At 40.4% G+C, this 15,538-nt stretch overlaps 1 protein-coding gene across 1 annotated transcript in view; it reads right to left on the reverse strand.

The window, feature by feature from the left end:
* Positions 1-6,197: 6,197 nt before the first annotated feature.
* The window catches only part of TRAM1 (translocation associated membrane protein 1), a 79,216-nt gene continuing 69,875 nt past the window's right edge, over positions 6,198-15,538 (reverse strand). The window contains exons 10-11 of the mRNA XM_053715114.1: positions 15,238-15,398; positions 6,198-7,947 (exon numbers count right to left, since the gene is read on the reverse strand). Coding sequence (XP_053571089.1) covers positions 7,874-7,947; positions 15,238-15,398 — 235 coding nt within the window. The 3' untranslated portion in view covers positions 6,198-7,873. The remainder of the gene's footprint in view (positions 7,948-15,237; positions 15,399-15,538) is intronic.

Genomic DNA, 15,538 nt, shown 5'->3' on the forward strand with positions numbered 1-15,538 from the left:
TGAGCCATGGATTTTAGTAACGGTTGCTAAAATCATTTTCCTCATACAAACAGAAATCTTCATCTCTTTTCTGTTTCTGAGTAAATAGTACATACCAGCACTATTTTAAAATAACAAACTCTTGATTGAATAATAAAAACTACAGTTAAACACTAAAAAACTCTAAGCCATCTCCGTGGAGATGTTGCCTGTACAACGGCAAAGAGAATGACTGGGGTAGGCGGAGCCTAGGAGGGATCATGTGACCAGCTTTGCTGTGCTCTTTGCCATTTCCTGTTGGGGAAGAGAATATCCCACAAGTAAGGATGACGCCGTGGACCGGACACACCTATGTTGGAGAAATTAATAAATTGAAACAGTTATAGCCTCAATCCTTGTAAACAACACAACTTTAGCAAAGGTTTAATCCCATTAGCAAAGATAACAATTTCTGAAAGCAGGAAACAAATTACAGAATAAAAGTTTTTATTTCAGTCAAACTATAATTCTCACAGCTCTGCTGAGAGAAATTACCTCCCTCAAAATAAGTTTTGAAGACCCCTGAGCTCTGTAGAGATGAACCAGATCATGCAGGGAATACAATGAGTTGCTGACTGAAATATTTGATGCATAGTAAAAGCGCCCCTCCCCCACACACACAGCAGTGAGGGAGAACAGAAACTGACAGAAAAAACAGATTTAAGCAACTGCCAAGTGGAAAAATGGTGCCCAAACATTTATTCACTCAGTACCTCAGCAAATGAAAACGATTTTACATTCCAGCAAAAACGTTAAACATAATCTCTAGTTATTAAACAGCTTTATGTCTTTCTTACAGTGTAATTCTAGTGAAGTACCATTCTCCCAGAATACTGAAGTGTAAAGTATACATACATGACATTATATCGGTATGGCAGGATTTTCTCATCAATTCCATTGTCAGAAAATAAAAACTGCTACATACCTCTATGCAGATTCATCTGCCCGCTGTCCCCTGATCTGAAGTTTACCTCACTCCTCAGATGGCCGAGAACAGCAATATGATCTTAACTACTCCGGCTAAAATCATAGCAAAACTCTGGTAGATTCTTCCTCAAACTCTGCCAGAGAGGTAATAACACACTCCGGTGCTATTTTAAAATAACAAACTTTTGATTGAAGATATAAAACTAAGTATAATCACCATAGTCCTCTCACACGACCTATCTAGTTGCTGGGTGCAAGAGAATGACTGGGAGTGACGTAGAGGGGAGGAGCTATATGCAGCTCTGCTGGGTGAATCCTCTTGCACTTCCTGTAGGGGAGCAGTTAATATCCCAGAAGTAATGATGACCCGTGGATTGATCACACTTAACAGAAGAAATATATATTTTCCATGGGTGAAATCATGGAAACATCAGGCAATACTCCCTTCACATCCCTCAGACAAACACTGTACTTAGAGAGGAACTGAGCTTCAATAGGCTTAAAAACAGAATTTATGTTTACCTGATAAATTTCTTTCTCCAACGGTGTGTCCGGTCCACGGCGTCATCCTTACTTGTGGGATATTCTCTTCCCCAACAGGAAATGGCAAAGAGCCCAGCAAAGCTGGTCACATGATCCCTCCTAGGCTCCGCCTACCCCAGTCATTCGACCGACGTTAAGGAGGAATATTTGCATAGGAGAAACCATATGGTACCGTGGTGACTGTAGTTAAAGAAAATAAAATATCAGACCTGATTAAAAAAACCAGGGCGGGCCGTGGACCGGACACACCGTTGGAGAAAGAAATTTATCAGGTAAACATAAATTCTGTTTTCTCCAACATAGGTGTGTCCGGTCCACGGCGTCATCCTTACTTGTGGGAACCAATACCAAAGCTTTAGGACACGGATGAAGGGAGGGAGCAAATCAGGTCACCTAAATGGAAGGCACCACGGCTTGCAAAACCTTTCTCCCAAAAATAGCCTCAGAAGAAGCAAAAGTATCAAACTTGTAAAATTTGGTAAAAGTGTGCAGTGAAGACCAAGTCGCTGCCCTACATATCTGATCAACAGAAGCCTCGTTCTTGAAGGCCCATGTGGAAGCCACAGCCCTAGTGGAATGAGCTGTGATTCTTTCGGGAGGCTGCCGTCCGGCAGTCTCGTAAGCCAATCTGATGATGCTTTTAATCCAAAAAGAGAGAGAGGTAGAAGTTGCTTTTTGACCTCTCCTTTTACCTGAATAAACAACAAACAAGGAAGATGTTTGTCTAAAATCCTTTGTAGCATCTAAATAGAATTTTAGAGCGCGAACAACATCCAAATTGTGCAACAAACGTTCCTTCTTTGAAACTGGTTTCGGACACAGAGAAGGTACGATAATCTCCTGGTTAATGTTTTTGTTAGAAACAACTTTTGGAAGAAAACCAGGTTTAGTACGTAAAACCACCTTATCTGCATGGAACACCAGATAAGGAGGAGAACACTGCAGAGCAGATAATTCTGAGACTCTTCTGGCAGAAGAAATCGCAACTAAAAACAAAACTTTCCAAGATAATAACTTAATATCAACGGAATGTAAGGGTTCAAACGGAACCCCCTGAAGAACTGAAAGAACTAAATTGAGACTCCAAGGAGGAGTCAAAGGTTTGTAAACAGGCTTGATTCTAACCAGAGCCTGCACAAAGGCTTGAACATCTGGCACAGCTGCCAGCTTTTTGTGAAGTAATACCGACAAGGCAGAAATCTGTCCCTTCAGGGAACTTGCAGATAATCCTTTTTCCAATCCTTCTTGAAGGAAGGATAGAATCCTAGGAATCTTAACCTTGTCCCAAGGGAATCCTTTAGATTCACACCAACAGATATATTTTTTCCAAATTTTGTGGTAAATCTTTCTAGTCACAGGCTTTCTGGCCTGAACAAGAGTATCGATAACAGAATCTGAGAATCCTCGCTTCGATAAAATCAAGCGTTCAATCTCCAAGCAGTCAGCTGGAGTGAAACCAGATTCGGATGTTCGAACGGACCCTGAACAAGAAGGTCTCGTCTCAAAGGTAGCTTCCAAGGTGGAGCCGATGACATATTCACCAGATCTGCATACCAAGTCCTGCGTGGCCACGCAGGAGCTATCAAGATCACCGACGCCCTCTCCTGCTTGATCCTGGCTATCAGCCTGGGGATGAGAGGAAATGGCGGGAACACATAAGCTAGTTTGAAGGTCCAAGGTGCCACTAGTGCATCCACTAGAGCCGCCTTGGGATCCCTGGATCTGGCCCCGTAGCAAGGAACTTTGAAGTTCTGACGAGAGGCCATCAGATCCATGTCTGGAATGCCCCACAGGTGAGTGACTTGGGCAAAGATTTCCGGATGGAGTTCCCACTCCCCCGGATGCAATGTCTGCCGACTCAGAAAATCCGCTTCCCAATTTTCCACTCCTGGGATGTGGATAGCAGACAGGTGGCAGGAGTGAGACTCCGCCCAAAGAATTATTTTGGTTACTTCTTCCATCGCTAGGGAACTCCTTGTTCCCCCCTGATGGTTGATGTACGCAACAGTCGTCATGTTGTCTGATTGAAACCGTATGAACCTGGTCCTCGCAAGCTGGGGCCAGGCCTGGAGAGCATTGAATATCGCTCTCAGTTCCAGAATATTTATCGGTAGAAGAGATTCTTCCCGAGACCAAAGACCCTGAGCTTTCAGGGATCCCCAGACCGCGCCCCAGCCTATCAGACTGGCGTCGGTCGTGACAATGACCCACTCTGGTCTGTGGAACATCATCCCTTGAGACAGATTGTCCAGGGACAGCCACCAACGGAGTGAGTCTCTGGTCTTCTGATTTACTTGTATCTTCGGAGACAAGTCTGTATAGTCCCCATTCCACTGACTGAGCATGCACAGTTGTAATGGTCTTAGATGAATGCGCGCAAAAGGAACTATGTCCATCGCCGCCACCATCAACCCGATCACTTCCATGCACTGAGCTATGGAAGGAAGAGGAACGGAATGAAGTATCCGACAAGAGTCCAGAAGCTTTGTTTTTCTGGCCTCTGTTAGAAAGATCCTCATTTCTAAGGAGTCTATAATTGTTCCCAAGAAGGGAACCCTTGTTGACGGGGATAGAGAACTCTTTTCCACGTTCACTTTCCAGCCGTGAGATCTGAGAAAGGCCAGGACAATGTCCGTGTGAGCCTTTGCTTGAGGAAGGGACGACGCTTGAATCAGAATGTCGTCCAGGTAAGGTACTACTGCAATGCCCCTTGGTCTTAGCACCGCTAGAAGGGACCCTTAAAATAACGGAACCGGAGCCGTTTTAAGCTTTAAACCCCTTTACAGTCCCTGGTATCTGCTTTGCTGAGACCCAACCAAACCCAAAGGGGAATACGATACCAAATGACGCCTTCAGAAGTCTTTTATAAGTATCAGAGCTCCTCTCACATGCGACTGCATGCCATGCCTCTCAAAAACAAGTGCGCAACACCGGCGCGAAAATGAGACTCTGCCTATGCTTTGGGAAAGCCCCTAAAGAATAAGGTGTCTAAAACAGTGCCTGCCGATATTATTATATCAAAATACCCATAAAAAATGATTCCTCAAGGCTAAATATGTGTTAATAATCAATCGATTTAGCCCAGAAAAAGTCTACAGTTTAAATAAGCCCTTGTGAAGCCCTTATTTACAATCGTAATAAACATGGCTTACCGGATCCCATAGGGAAAATGACAGCTTCCAGCATTACATCGTCTTGTTAGAATGTGTCATACCTCAAGCAGTAAGAGACTGCACACTGTTCCCCCAACTGAAGTTAATTGCTCTCAACAGTCCTGTGTGGAACAGCCATGGATTTTAGTTACGGTTGCTAAAATCATTTTCCTCATACAAACAGAATTCTTCATCTCTTTTCTGTTTCTGAGTAAATAGTACGTACCAGCACTATTTGAAAATAACAAACTCTTGATTGAATAATGAAAAACTACAGTTAAACACTAAAAAACTCTAAGCCATCTCCGTGGAGATGTTGCCTGTACAACGGCAAAGAGAATGACTGGGGTAGGCGGAGCCTAGGAGGGATCATGTGACCAGCTTTGCTGGGCTCTTTGCCATTTCCTGTTGGGGAAGAGAATATCCCACAAGTAAGGATGACGCCGTGGACCGGACACACCTATGTTGGAGAAAAGTGCCTTTCACTGAAGAATCAAGCACATCATGATTCACCACCTCCTAAAGAGGAAGTTTTTAAAACTGATGTATGAGTGAGGTGGGAGGTGTATTTATAGGCATTTGAGGTTTGGGAAACTTTGCCGCCTCCCGGTAGGAATATATGTCCCATAACAAGCTAGTGAACCCTCGACACCTATATGAAAGAAAAAGTGTTTTACACCTTTTTTTTCCATTTAGTATAATAAAGAGTACATTACTGAATTGGCTGCGTTACCTAAATGGCGATCCATTTGAAAAGTGATGCCGCAAATCTATAAAAACTGACATATCACAAACATCTATATGTAAAAAGGAAGGAATTTTTCCCAAATTTTCCTCAGTAGCCCCACTGTAGAGGGACTTTAAGTGTCCAATCAGAATGCTTCTCCCAGGATTTGGCAAAAGAGTGTGAATCACAGGATTAGCAGTGTCATTTTATTTCCCTCCTCAATTTAAAGGGACATAATACTCCTATGCTAAATCACTTGAAAGTGGTGCAGCATAACTGTAAAAAACGGACATGAAAAACTCTTTCTAAAAAGGGAATATATTTTACCTCAACATTTCTTCAGCTCATCAGAGTAAGTGCACTGTGAACAGTTAGACCTATTGATAGTCTAGCAATTATGTGATAGCAGTTTACAGCTATGCTGTATCACTTTCAAATGCTTCAACATTTGGGTAACTTTACCATGGAATCTTTTAAGATTACGGTGAAATCACCCACAATCACAGTAATGCAAAGTGTAGATGACAGTAAAGAGAGTAGCTGAAGTATAACTGCTCACAGAGCACTTACTCAGGTGAGATGAGAAAATCGGTAAAATATCTTCCTTTTATGTTCATGTAGTATTTTCAGCTTTTGTACATATATGCTGAATAAAGCTAAAATTAAAATAAAAACCCTGACTGTAGCTATCATTCAAATTATATTAAAAAGTTAAATTTAAAAACTGAATTACATTTCAGTATCAATCAAACAAATATGAATCAGTTTAATTGTTCACTAAAGAATTATATAACAGCAAATAGAAAATATTAAAAAACGTATTCATATAATTCATTAAACAAAAGCCTTTACTTGTTTCAGCAAATTAACATTTACAAACTGGTCCCAAAAAACCTCAATGGCATCATTAGCTAAACCAATTAAAGTATTCAAAATTTTCACATCACAATTACAGCAAATGACACAGACATACTAAACACGTTGTTTTAAGGCTTTCATTAGTAAAGATATAAATATATATATTATTTTATCCAAAAATATAAATGCTGTATACAGAGAACCGAAAATTCCCGGTTTCACAATCATAGATGAATGAGCAAGATTCTTATTCATAGTCAATATTTACTTAAGTCCAGCCTGTGTCAAATCAGTTTGTATTAATTTTATGCAGAAACAAAACACTTTGAAATAAATCATTTGAATAAAATGGTTCAGTCGCATTGCCACATCATGGCACACAGTGGCAATTTGCAACAAGCCTTTATTACGAATGTTCTAATAAAATGGCTGTCAAAATCAAATGTAATAACAGTGTGTTGTCTTTTTTCACAATTTTAAGGCAAGCATGATAAAAGGCATTATCAGTTGTTGATTCTTTTTTTTTTTTTTTTAAGCCAAGAAAAAAAAATGTTAACACTTTAAAAACCAATATTATTTTAAGTGCCCACAATTTTTGTTTTATTGTAGTTTTTAATCAAATAAGAAAAAGTTGGCTTATAAAAAATTGAAGTGAAAATACATTTATGATTGCATTTACATCTCAAACATCTGAATTGGCATATCAAAAGTGTAAGATGCTGGAACTCTACTACAAGAGGAGAAATACCAATACTTTAATGCAATGCCACTCAACGTTGAAGGGACACTGGGTACATGTTTGTGTTCATATTAACATAGTAAACTACATACTGAAAATTACGTTTTTCATTAGATTTTTTTATTTTAAAGATGGATTGTGTTGAAACTTGCTGCAGATCTTCAGCCTGATTACACTGCCAGCTTGCTGATCTTCTCCATTGAAATGAATACAATTTTGTGAGTTTTGTTACACCTGAAACGATCAACTGATTTCTCAGAGCATTACTTTTACAAATGCTGAAAACTTTTTTGGGAAAACAGGAGCAAGCTCACCATGTTATCAAACTAGAGAGAATTTAAGATAATGGAAACAAATTATATATATATATATATATATATATATATATATATATATATATATATATATATATATATACACATACATATATATATATATATATATATATATATATATATACATACATATATAAACCCTATTTCAACATATCAAACTAATGTTAAAATGTGTCCCTGAATAAATGAACAGTTATATTTAAAAAAAAAAAAAAAAAAAAAAAAAAGGGAGGAGGTTTTGCTCTAATCTGGATACCCCACATAAAAGAACAAAGACTTTGTAACGATACATTTGGCTTAAAGATTTGTTGTTCTTAAATTGTACCTGCAGGATTACCTTCCAGACAGCAGATTAACTAAAATTGATACAATTTTTTTTCTTGTGTGGCAGTTCTAGCATTTAACAAATATAAAAACACCTTGGACAGCTTGAAGTTTCATTTCATACTGTTGAACTGAAACACATTGCATTATTTGTTGTAACAGTAAGAATTCTAGTGCTGAGGGGCTTTTTACAGCACAAGGCAACTTCTCTTTGGGAGCAGAGTACATTGGAAGCAAAACGCTTTTTCCTTTAAGAGGATTTTTCTTTACGACTGCGGGGAGAGTCTGCTCCATTAGATGTTATTGTTCCATTTATTCCATTTTCTAGAAGAAAGAAATAGAAAAAAAAAAATCATTCAAGTGTTCTTGTAAATATTACATGGGCTCAATCTCAATATCTAACTTCTATAGACTCTAGCAAGCAGAGTGTGTTGGTCAATAAATAGTTTTGTCAATTGGTGAACTAAAAATAGGAAAGCATGCAACGCTAATAGAATTGCATTCTCTTGTTTACAGGTAAAAGGATTTATTTTCAAAATAAGACAAACAGCTAGGGATTGAGTGCACCTGATGCAACTTAAAGGGACATGAAACCCAACATTGTTCATTCATGATTTAGATAGAGAATACAATTTTAAACAACATTCCCATTTACTTCTATTATTTAATTTGCTTCCTTCTTTTGCTAAAAGGTTTATCTAGGAAAGTTCAGGAGCAGCAGAGAATCTAGGTTCTAGTTGCTGATTGGTGGCTGCATATATATATACCGATTGTCCTTGGCTCACTCATGTGTTCAGTTAGAAACCAGTAGTGCATTGCTGCTCCTTCAACAAAGATACCAATATGATGAAACAAATTAGATAATAGAAGTAAATTAAAAAGTTGTTTAAAATTGTATTATCTATCTGAATCATGTAAGAAATTTTTTGGATTTAATGTCCCTTTAACAGAAAACTCCTTTGTATAAAACAATACAAAACCCAAGTTAGTATGTAAACTATATAAAAACAGAATTTATGTTTACCTGATAAATTACTTTCTCCAACGGTGTGTCCGGTCCACGGCGTCATCCTTACTTGTGGGATATTCTCTTCCCCAACAGGAAATGGCAAAGAGCCCAGCAAAGCTGGTCACATGATCCCTCCTAGGCTCCGCCTTCCCCAGTCATTCGACCGACGTAAAGGAGGAATATTTGCATAGGAGAAATCATATGATACCGTGGTGACTGTAGTTAGAGAAAATAAATCATCAGACCTGATTAAAAAACCAGGGCGGGCCGTGGACCGGACACACCGTTGGAGAAAGTAATTTATCAGGTAAACATAAATTCTGTTTTCTCCAACATAGGTGTGTCCGGTCCACGGCGTCATCCTTACTTGTGGGAACCAATACCAAAGCTTTAGGACACGGATGATGGGAGGGAGCAAATCAGGTCACCTAGATGAAAGGCACCACGGCTTGCAAAACCTTTCTCCCAAAAATAGCCTCAGAAGAAGCAAAAGTATCAAATTTGTAAAATTTAGTAAAAGTGTGCAGTGAAGACCAAGTCGCTGCCCTACATATCTGATCAACAGAAGCCTCGTTCTTGAAGGCCCATGTGGAAGCCACGGCCCTAGTGGAATGAGCTGTGATTCTTTCAGGAGGCTGCCGACCGGCAGTCTCATAAGCCAATCTGATGATGCTTTTAAGCCAAAAAGAGAGAGAGGTAGAAGTTGCTTTTTGACCTCTCCTTTTACCAGAATAAACAACAAACAAGGAAGAAGTTTGTCTGAAATCCTTTGTAGCCTCTAAATAGAATTTTAGAGCACGAACTACATCCAAATTGTGTAACAAACGTTCCTTCTTTGAAACTGGATTCGGACACAAAGAAGGCACGACTATCTCCTGGTTAATATTTTTGTTAGAAACAACTTTCGGAAGAAAACCAGGTTTAGTACGCAAAACCACCTTATCTGCATGGAACACCAGATAAGGAGGAGAACACTGCAGAGCAGATAACTCTGAAACTCTTCTAGCAGAAGAAATTGCAACCAAAAACAAAACTTTCCAAGATAATAACTTGATATCAACGGAATGTAGGGGTTCAAACGGAACCCCCTGAAGAACTGAAAGAACTAAATTAAGACTCCAAGGAGGAGTCAAAGGTTTGTAAACAGGCTTGATTCTAACCAGAGCCTGAACAAAAGCTTGAACATCTGGCACAGCCGCCAGCTTTTTGTGAAGTAAAACAGAAAAAGCAGAAATCTGTCCCTTCAAAGAACTTGCAGATAATCCTTTCTCCAAACCTTCTTGAAGAAAGGATAGAATCTTAGGAATTTTTATCTTGTTCCATGGGAATCCTTTAGATTCACACCAACAGATATATTTTTTCCATATTTTATGGTAGATTTTTCTAGTTACAGGCTTTCTGGCCTGAACAAGAGTATCAATGACAGAATCTGAGAACCCTCGCTTTGATAAAATCAAGCGTTCAATCTCCAAGCAGTCAGTTGGAGTGAGGCCAGATTCGGATGTTCGAATGGACCTTGAACAAGAAGGTCCTGTCTCAAAGGTAGCTTCCATGGTGGAGCCGATGACATATTCACCAGATCTGCATACCAAGTCCTGCGTGGCCACGCAGGAGCTATCAAGATCACCGATACCCTCTCCTGTTTGATCCTGGCTACCAGCCTGGGAATGAGAGGAAACGGTGGGAACACATAAGCTAGGTTGAAGCTCCAAGGTGCTACTAGTGCATCCACTAGAGTCGCCTTGGGATCCCTGGATCTGGACCCGTAGCAAGGAACCTTGAAGTTCTGACGAGACGCCATCAGATCCATATCTGGAATGCCCCACAATTGAATTATTTGGGCAAAGATTTCCGGATGGAGTTCCCACTCCCCCGGATGAAATGTCTGACGACTCAGAAAATCCGCTTCCCAATTTTCCACTCCTGGGATGTGGATTGCAGACAAGTGGCAGGAGTGAGTCTCCGCCCATTGAATTATTTTGGTAACTTCTTCCATCGCCAGGGAACTCCTTGTTCCCCCCTGATGGTTGATATACGCAACAGTCGTCATGTTGTCTGATTGAAACCGTATGAATTTGGCCTTTGCTAGCTGAGGCCAAGCCTTGAGAGCATTGAATATCGCTCTCAGTTCCAGAATATTTAATCGGGAGAAGAGATTCTTCCCGAGACCAAAGACCCTGAGCTTTCAGGGGTTCCCAGACCGCGCCCCAGCCCACCAGACTGGCGTCGGTCGTGACAATGACCCACTCTGGTCTGCGGAAGCTTATCCCTTGTGACAGGTTGTCCAGGGTCAGCCACCAACGGAGTGAATCTCTGGTCCTCTGATCTACTTGTATCGTCGGAGACAAGTCTGTATAATCCCCATTCCACTGACTGAGCATGCACAGTTGTAATGGTCTTAGATGAATTCGCGCAAAAGGAACTATGTCCATTGCCGCGACCATCAAACCTATTACTTCCATGCACTGCGCTATGGAAGGAAGAAGAACAGAATGAAGTACTTGACAAGAGCTTAGAAGTTTTGATTTTCTGGCCTCTGTCAGAAAAATCCTCATTTCTAAGGAGTCTATTATTGTTCCCAAGAAGTGAACTCTTGTTGACGGAGAGAGAGAACTTTTTTCTACGTTCACTTTCCACCCGTGAGATCTGAGAAAGGCCAGGACAATGTCCGTATGAGCCTTTGCTTGTGGTAGAGACGACGCTTGAATCAGTATGTCGTCCAAGTAAGGTACTACTGCAATGCCCCTTGGTCTTAGCACCGCTAGAAGGGACCCTAGTACCTTTGTGAAAATTCTTGGAGCAGTGGCTAATCCGAATGGAAGTGCCACAAACTGGTAATGCTTGTCCAGAAAGGCGAACCTTAGGAACCGATGATGTTCCTTGTGGATAGGAATATGTAGATACGCATCCTTTAAATCCACCGTGGTCATGAATTGACCTTCCTGGATGGTAGGAAGAATTGTCCGAATGGTTTCCATTTTGAACGATGGAACCTTGAGAAATTTGTTTAGGATCTTGAGATCTAAGATTGGTCTGAATGTTCCCTCTTTTTTGGGAACTATGAACAGATTGGAGTAGAATCCCATCCCTTGTTCTCCTAATGGAACAGGATGAATCACTCCCATTTTTAACAGGTCTTCTACACAATGTAAGAATGCCTGTCTTTTTATGTGGTCTGAAGACAATTGAGACCTGTGGAACCTCCCCCTTGGGGGTAGCTCCTTGAATTCCAGCAGATAACCTTGGGAGACTATTTCTAGCGCCCAAGGATCCAGAACATCTCTTGCCCAAGCCTGAGCGAAAAGAGAAAGTCTGCCCCCCACCAGATCCGGTCCCGGATCGGGGGCCAACATCTCATGCTGTCTTGGTAGCAGTGGCAGGTTTCTTGGCCTGCTTACCTTTGTTCCAGCCTTGCATTGGCCTCCAGGCTGGCTTGGTTTGAGAAGTATTACCCTCTTGCTTAGAGGATGTAGAACTTGGGGCTGGTCCGTTTCTGCGAAAGGGACGAAAATTTGGTTTATTTTTAGCCTTAAAAGACCTATCCTGAGGAAGGGCGTGGCCCTTACCCCCAGTGATATCTGAAATAATCTCTTTCAAGTCAGGGCCAAACAGCGTTTTCCCCTTGAAAGGTATGTTAAGCAATTTGTTCTTGGAAGACACATCCGCTGACCAAGATTTTAGCCAAAGCGCTCTGCGCGCCACAATAGCAAACCCCAAATTTTTCGCCGCTAATCTAGCCAATTGCAAAGTGGCGTCTAAAGTAAAAGAGTTAGCCAATTTAAGAGCATGAATTCTGTCCATAATCTCCTCATAAGAAGAATCTTTATTGAGCGACTTTTCTAGTTCATCGAACCAGAAACACGCTGCTGTAGTGACAGGAACAATGCATGAAATTGGTTGTAGAAGGTAACCTTGCTGAACAAACATCTTTTTAAGCAAACCCTCTAATTTTTTATCCATAGGATCTTTGAAAGCACAACTATCTTCTATAGGGATAGTAGTGCGTTTGTTTAGAGTAGAAACCGCCCCCTCGACCTTGGGGACTGTCTGCCATAAGTCCTTTCTGGGGTCGACCATAGGAAACAATTTCTTAAATATAGGGGGAGGGACAAAAGGTATGCCGGGCCTTTCCCATTCTTTGTTTACAATGTCCGCCACCCGCTTGGGTATAGGAAAAGCTTCGGGGGGCCCCGGGACCTCTAGGAACTTGTCCATCTTACATAATTTCTCTGGAATGACCAAATTGTCACAATCATCCAGAGTAGATAACACCTCCTTAAGCAGAGCGCGGAGATGTTCCAATTTAAATTTGAATGTAATCACATCAGGTTCCGCTTGTTGAGAAATTTTCACTGAATCTGAAATTTCTCCCTCAGACAAAACCTCCCTGGCTCCCTCAGACTGGTGTAGGGGCATGTCAGAACCATTATCATCAGCGTCCTCATGCTCTTCGGTATTTTCTAAAACAGAGCAGTCGCGCTTTCGCTGATAAGTGGGCATTTTGGCTAAAATGTTTTTGATAGAATTATCCATTACAGCCGTTAATTGTTGCATAGTAAGGAGTATTGGCGCACTAGATGTACTAGGGGCCTCCTGTGTGGGCAAGACTGGCGTAGACGAAGGAGGGGATGATGCAGTACCATGCTTACTCCCCTCACTTGAGGAATCATCTTGGGCATCATTTTCTCTAAATTTTTTGTCACATACATCACATCTATTTAAATGAGAAGGAACCTTGGCTTCCTCACATACAGAACATAGTCTATCTGATAGTTCAGACATGTTAAACAGGCATAAACTTGATAACAAAGTACAAAAAACGTTTTAAAATAAAACCGTTACTGTCACTTTAAATTTTAAACTGAACACACTTTATTACTGAATATGTGAAAAAGTATGAAGGAATTGTTCAAAATTCACCAAAATTTCACCACAGTGTCTTAAAGCCTTAAAAGTATTGCACACCAAATTTGAAAGCTTTAACTCTTAAAATAACGGAACCGGAGCCGTTTTTATATTTAACCCCTATACAGTCCCTGGTATCTGCTTTGCTGAGACCCAACCAAGCCCAGAGGGGAATACGATACCAAATGACGCCTTCAGTAAGCTTTTTCTATGTATCTGAGCTCCTCACACATGCATCTGCATGCCTTGCTTCCCAAAAACAACTGCGCATTAGTGGCGCGAAAATGAGGCTCTGCCTATGATTAGAGAAGGCCCCCAGTGAAAAAGGTGTCCAATACAGTGCCTGCCGGTTATTTAACATAATTCCCAAGAATAAAATAACTCCTCAAAGCTATAAACTATTAAAAATGCTTATAAATCAATCGTTTTAGCCCAGAAAAATGTCTACCAGTCTTTAAAGCCCTTGTGAAGCCCTTTATTCTTATTTAATAAAAATGGCTTACCGGATCCCATAGGGAAAATGACAGCTTCCAGCATTACCAAGTCTTGTTAGAAATGTGTCATACCTCAAGCAGCAAAAGTCTGCTCACTGTTTCCCCCAACTGAAGTTAATTCCTCTCAACAGTCCTGTGTGGAAACAGCCATCGATTTTAGTAACGGTTGCTAAAATCATTTTCCTCTTACAAACAGAAATCTTCATCTCTTTTCTGTTTCAGAGTAAATAGTACATACCAGCACTATTTTAAAATAACAAACTCTTGATTGAAGAATAAAAACTACATTTAAACACCAAAAAACTCTTAGCCATCTCCGTGGAGATGTTGCCTGTGCAACGGCAAAGAGAATGACTGGGGAAGGCGGAGCCTAGGAGGGATCATGTGACCAGCTTTGCTGGGCTCTTTGCCATTTCCTGTTGGGGAAGAGAATATCCCACAAGTAAGGATGACGCCGTGGACCGGACACACCTATGTTGGAGAAATGTATATATTTTTTCCATTTATTAAAGGAATGTACACAAGCAGCATGCACTAATTCAAATACTGCAAAATCACTAAATCTGTTTCACTACATAATTATAGCAGTGCCTCAATTAAATAAATAAAAACAAACAACATCTGATTACTTTACACATCAGGGTTCTTCAAAACTTTTTTCCAAGACCCAGTGCCATGATACCACATACCTTTGCTACCCTATTTTTATGCTTGGTCTGAAAATTTCTGAAGTAATATACAAGATAACTGCAATGTTTGCAAAGTGACTAAAATGTGTGCATACTTTATTCCTGACTGTAGTCAAACTTGAAAGTGGTGTAAAAGGTAACACCCCCTCAGTAATGGGTCCCAACCTGTGGTTTGAAGAACCCTGCTTTACATGACTAAAGAGGATACAATAATATATTAGTATATCAGACTTGCACTAGGATATGGTGGCCAAGGTGGGCTCTCAGATCAGCTGTTACAACTGTTCTATAGGACTCCCACAAAATGATTCAAACCAGTGATTTTTGCTTGATGCCATTCCATATAAATCTATACTGGGTAAAGAGACACTGGTTCTGTATATCTATACTGCAGCAAAAGCAACATGAACAAGTATTCCACATAGGTTGCATACAGGGAGAAGTCAGTGGAGGTGTATATATGGCTGCGGACTATATTTCTAATTACAATGTCTAAGCACATAAGTGATATACAAACCTTTTTCTTTTCTAGAGCTTTTGCCTTTAGCAGACACTGGTTTCTTCTTCTGAGAGGGAGGATGAGGAGCTGAATGTTCTCTCCATCGTCTCAGCTGGAAATTAATGAACTTCCACATCATAAATGCCTGAGTTATGCAAATAGATGCCAAGACACTTATTCTAGAATTGGAAGGAAAGCAATACATTTTACCAATTGCATTTTGCATTCATAAAAAAATAAATAAAAATAATGTTTGATATTATGCAACAATGTTCAGAATTGAAAAAGGTGTTTTTCCTAAGAGTTATGACATTCAGTT

This window comes from Bombina bombina, chromosome 5 (genome assembly GCF_027579735.1).
Source record: "Bombina bombina isolate aBomBom1 chromosome 5, aBomBom1.pri, whole genome shotgun sequence".
NCBI lineage: Eukaryota > Metazoa > Chordata > Amphibia > Anura > Bombinatoridae > Bombina > Bombina bombina.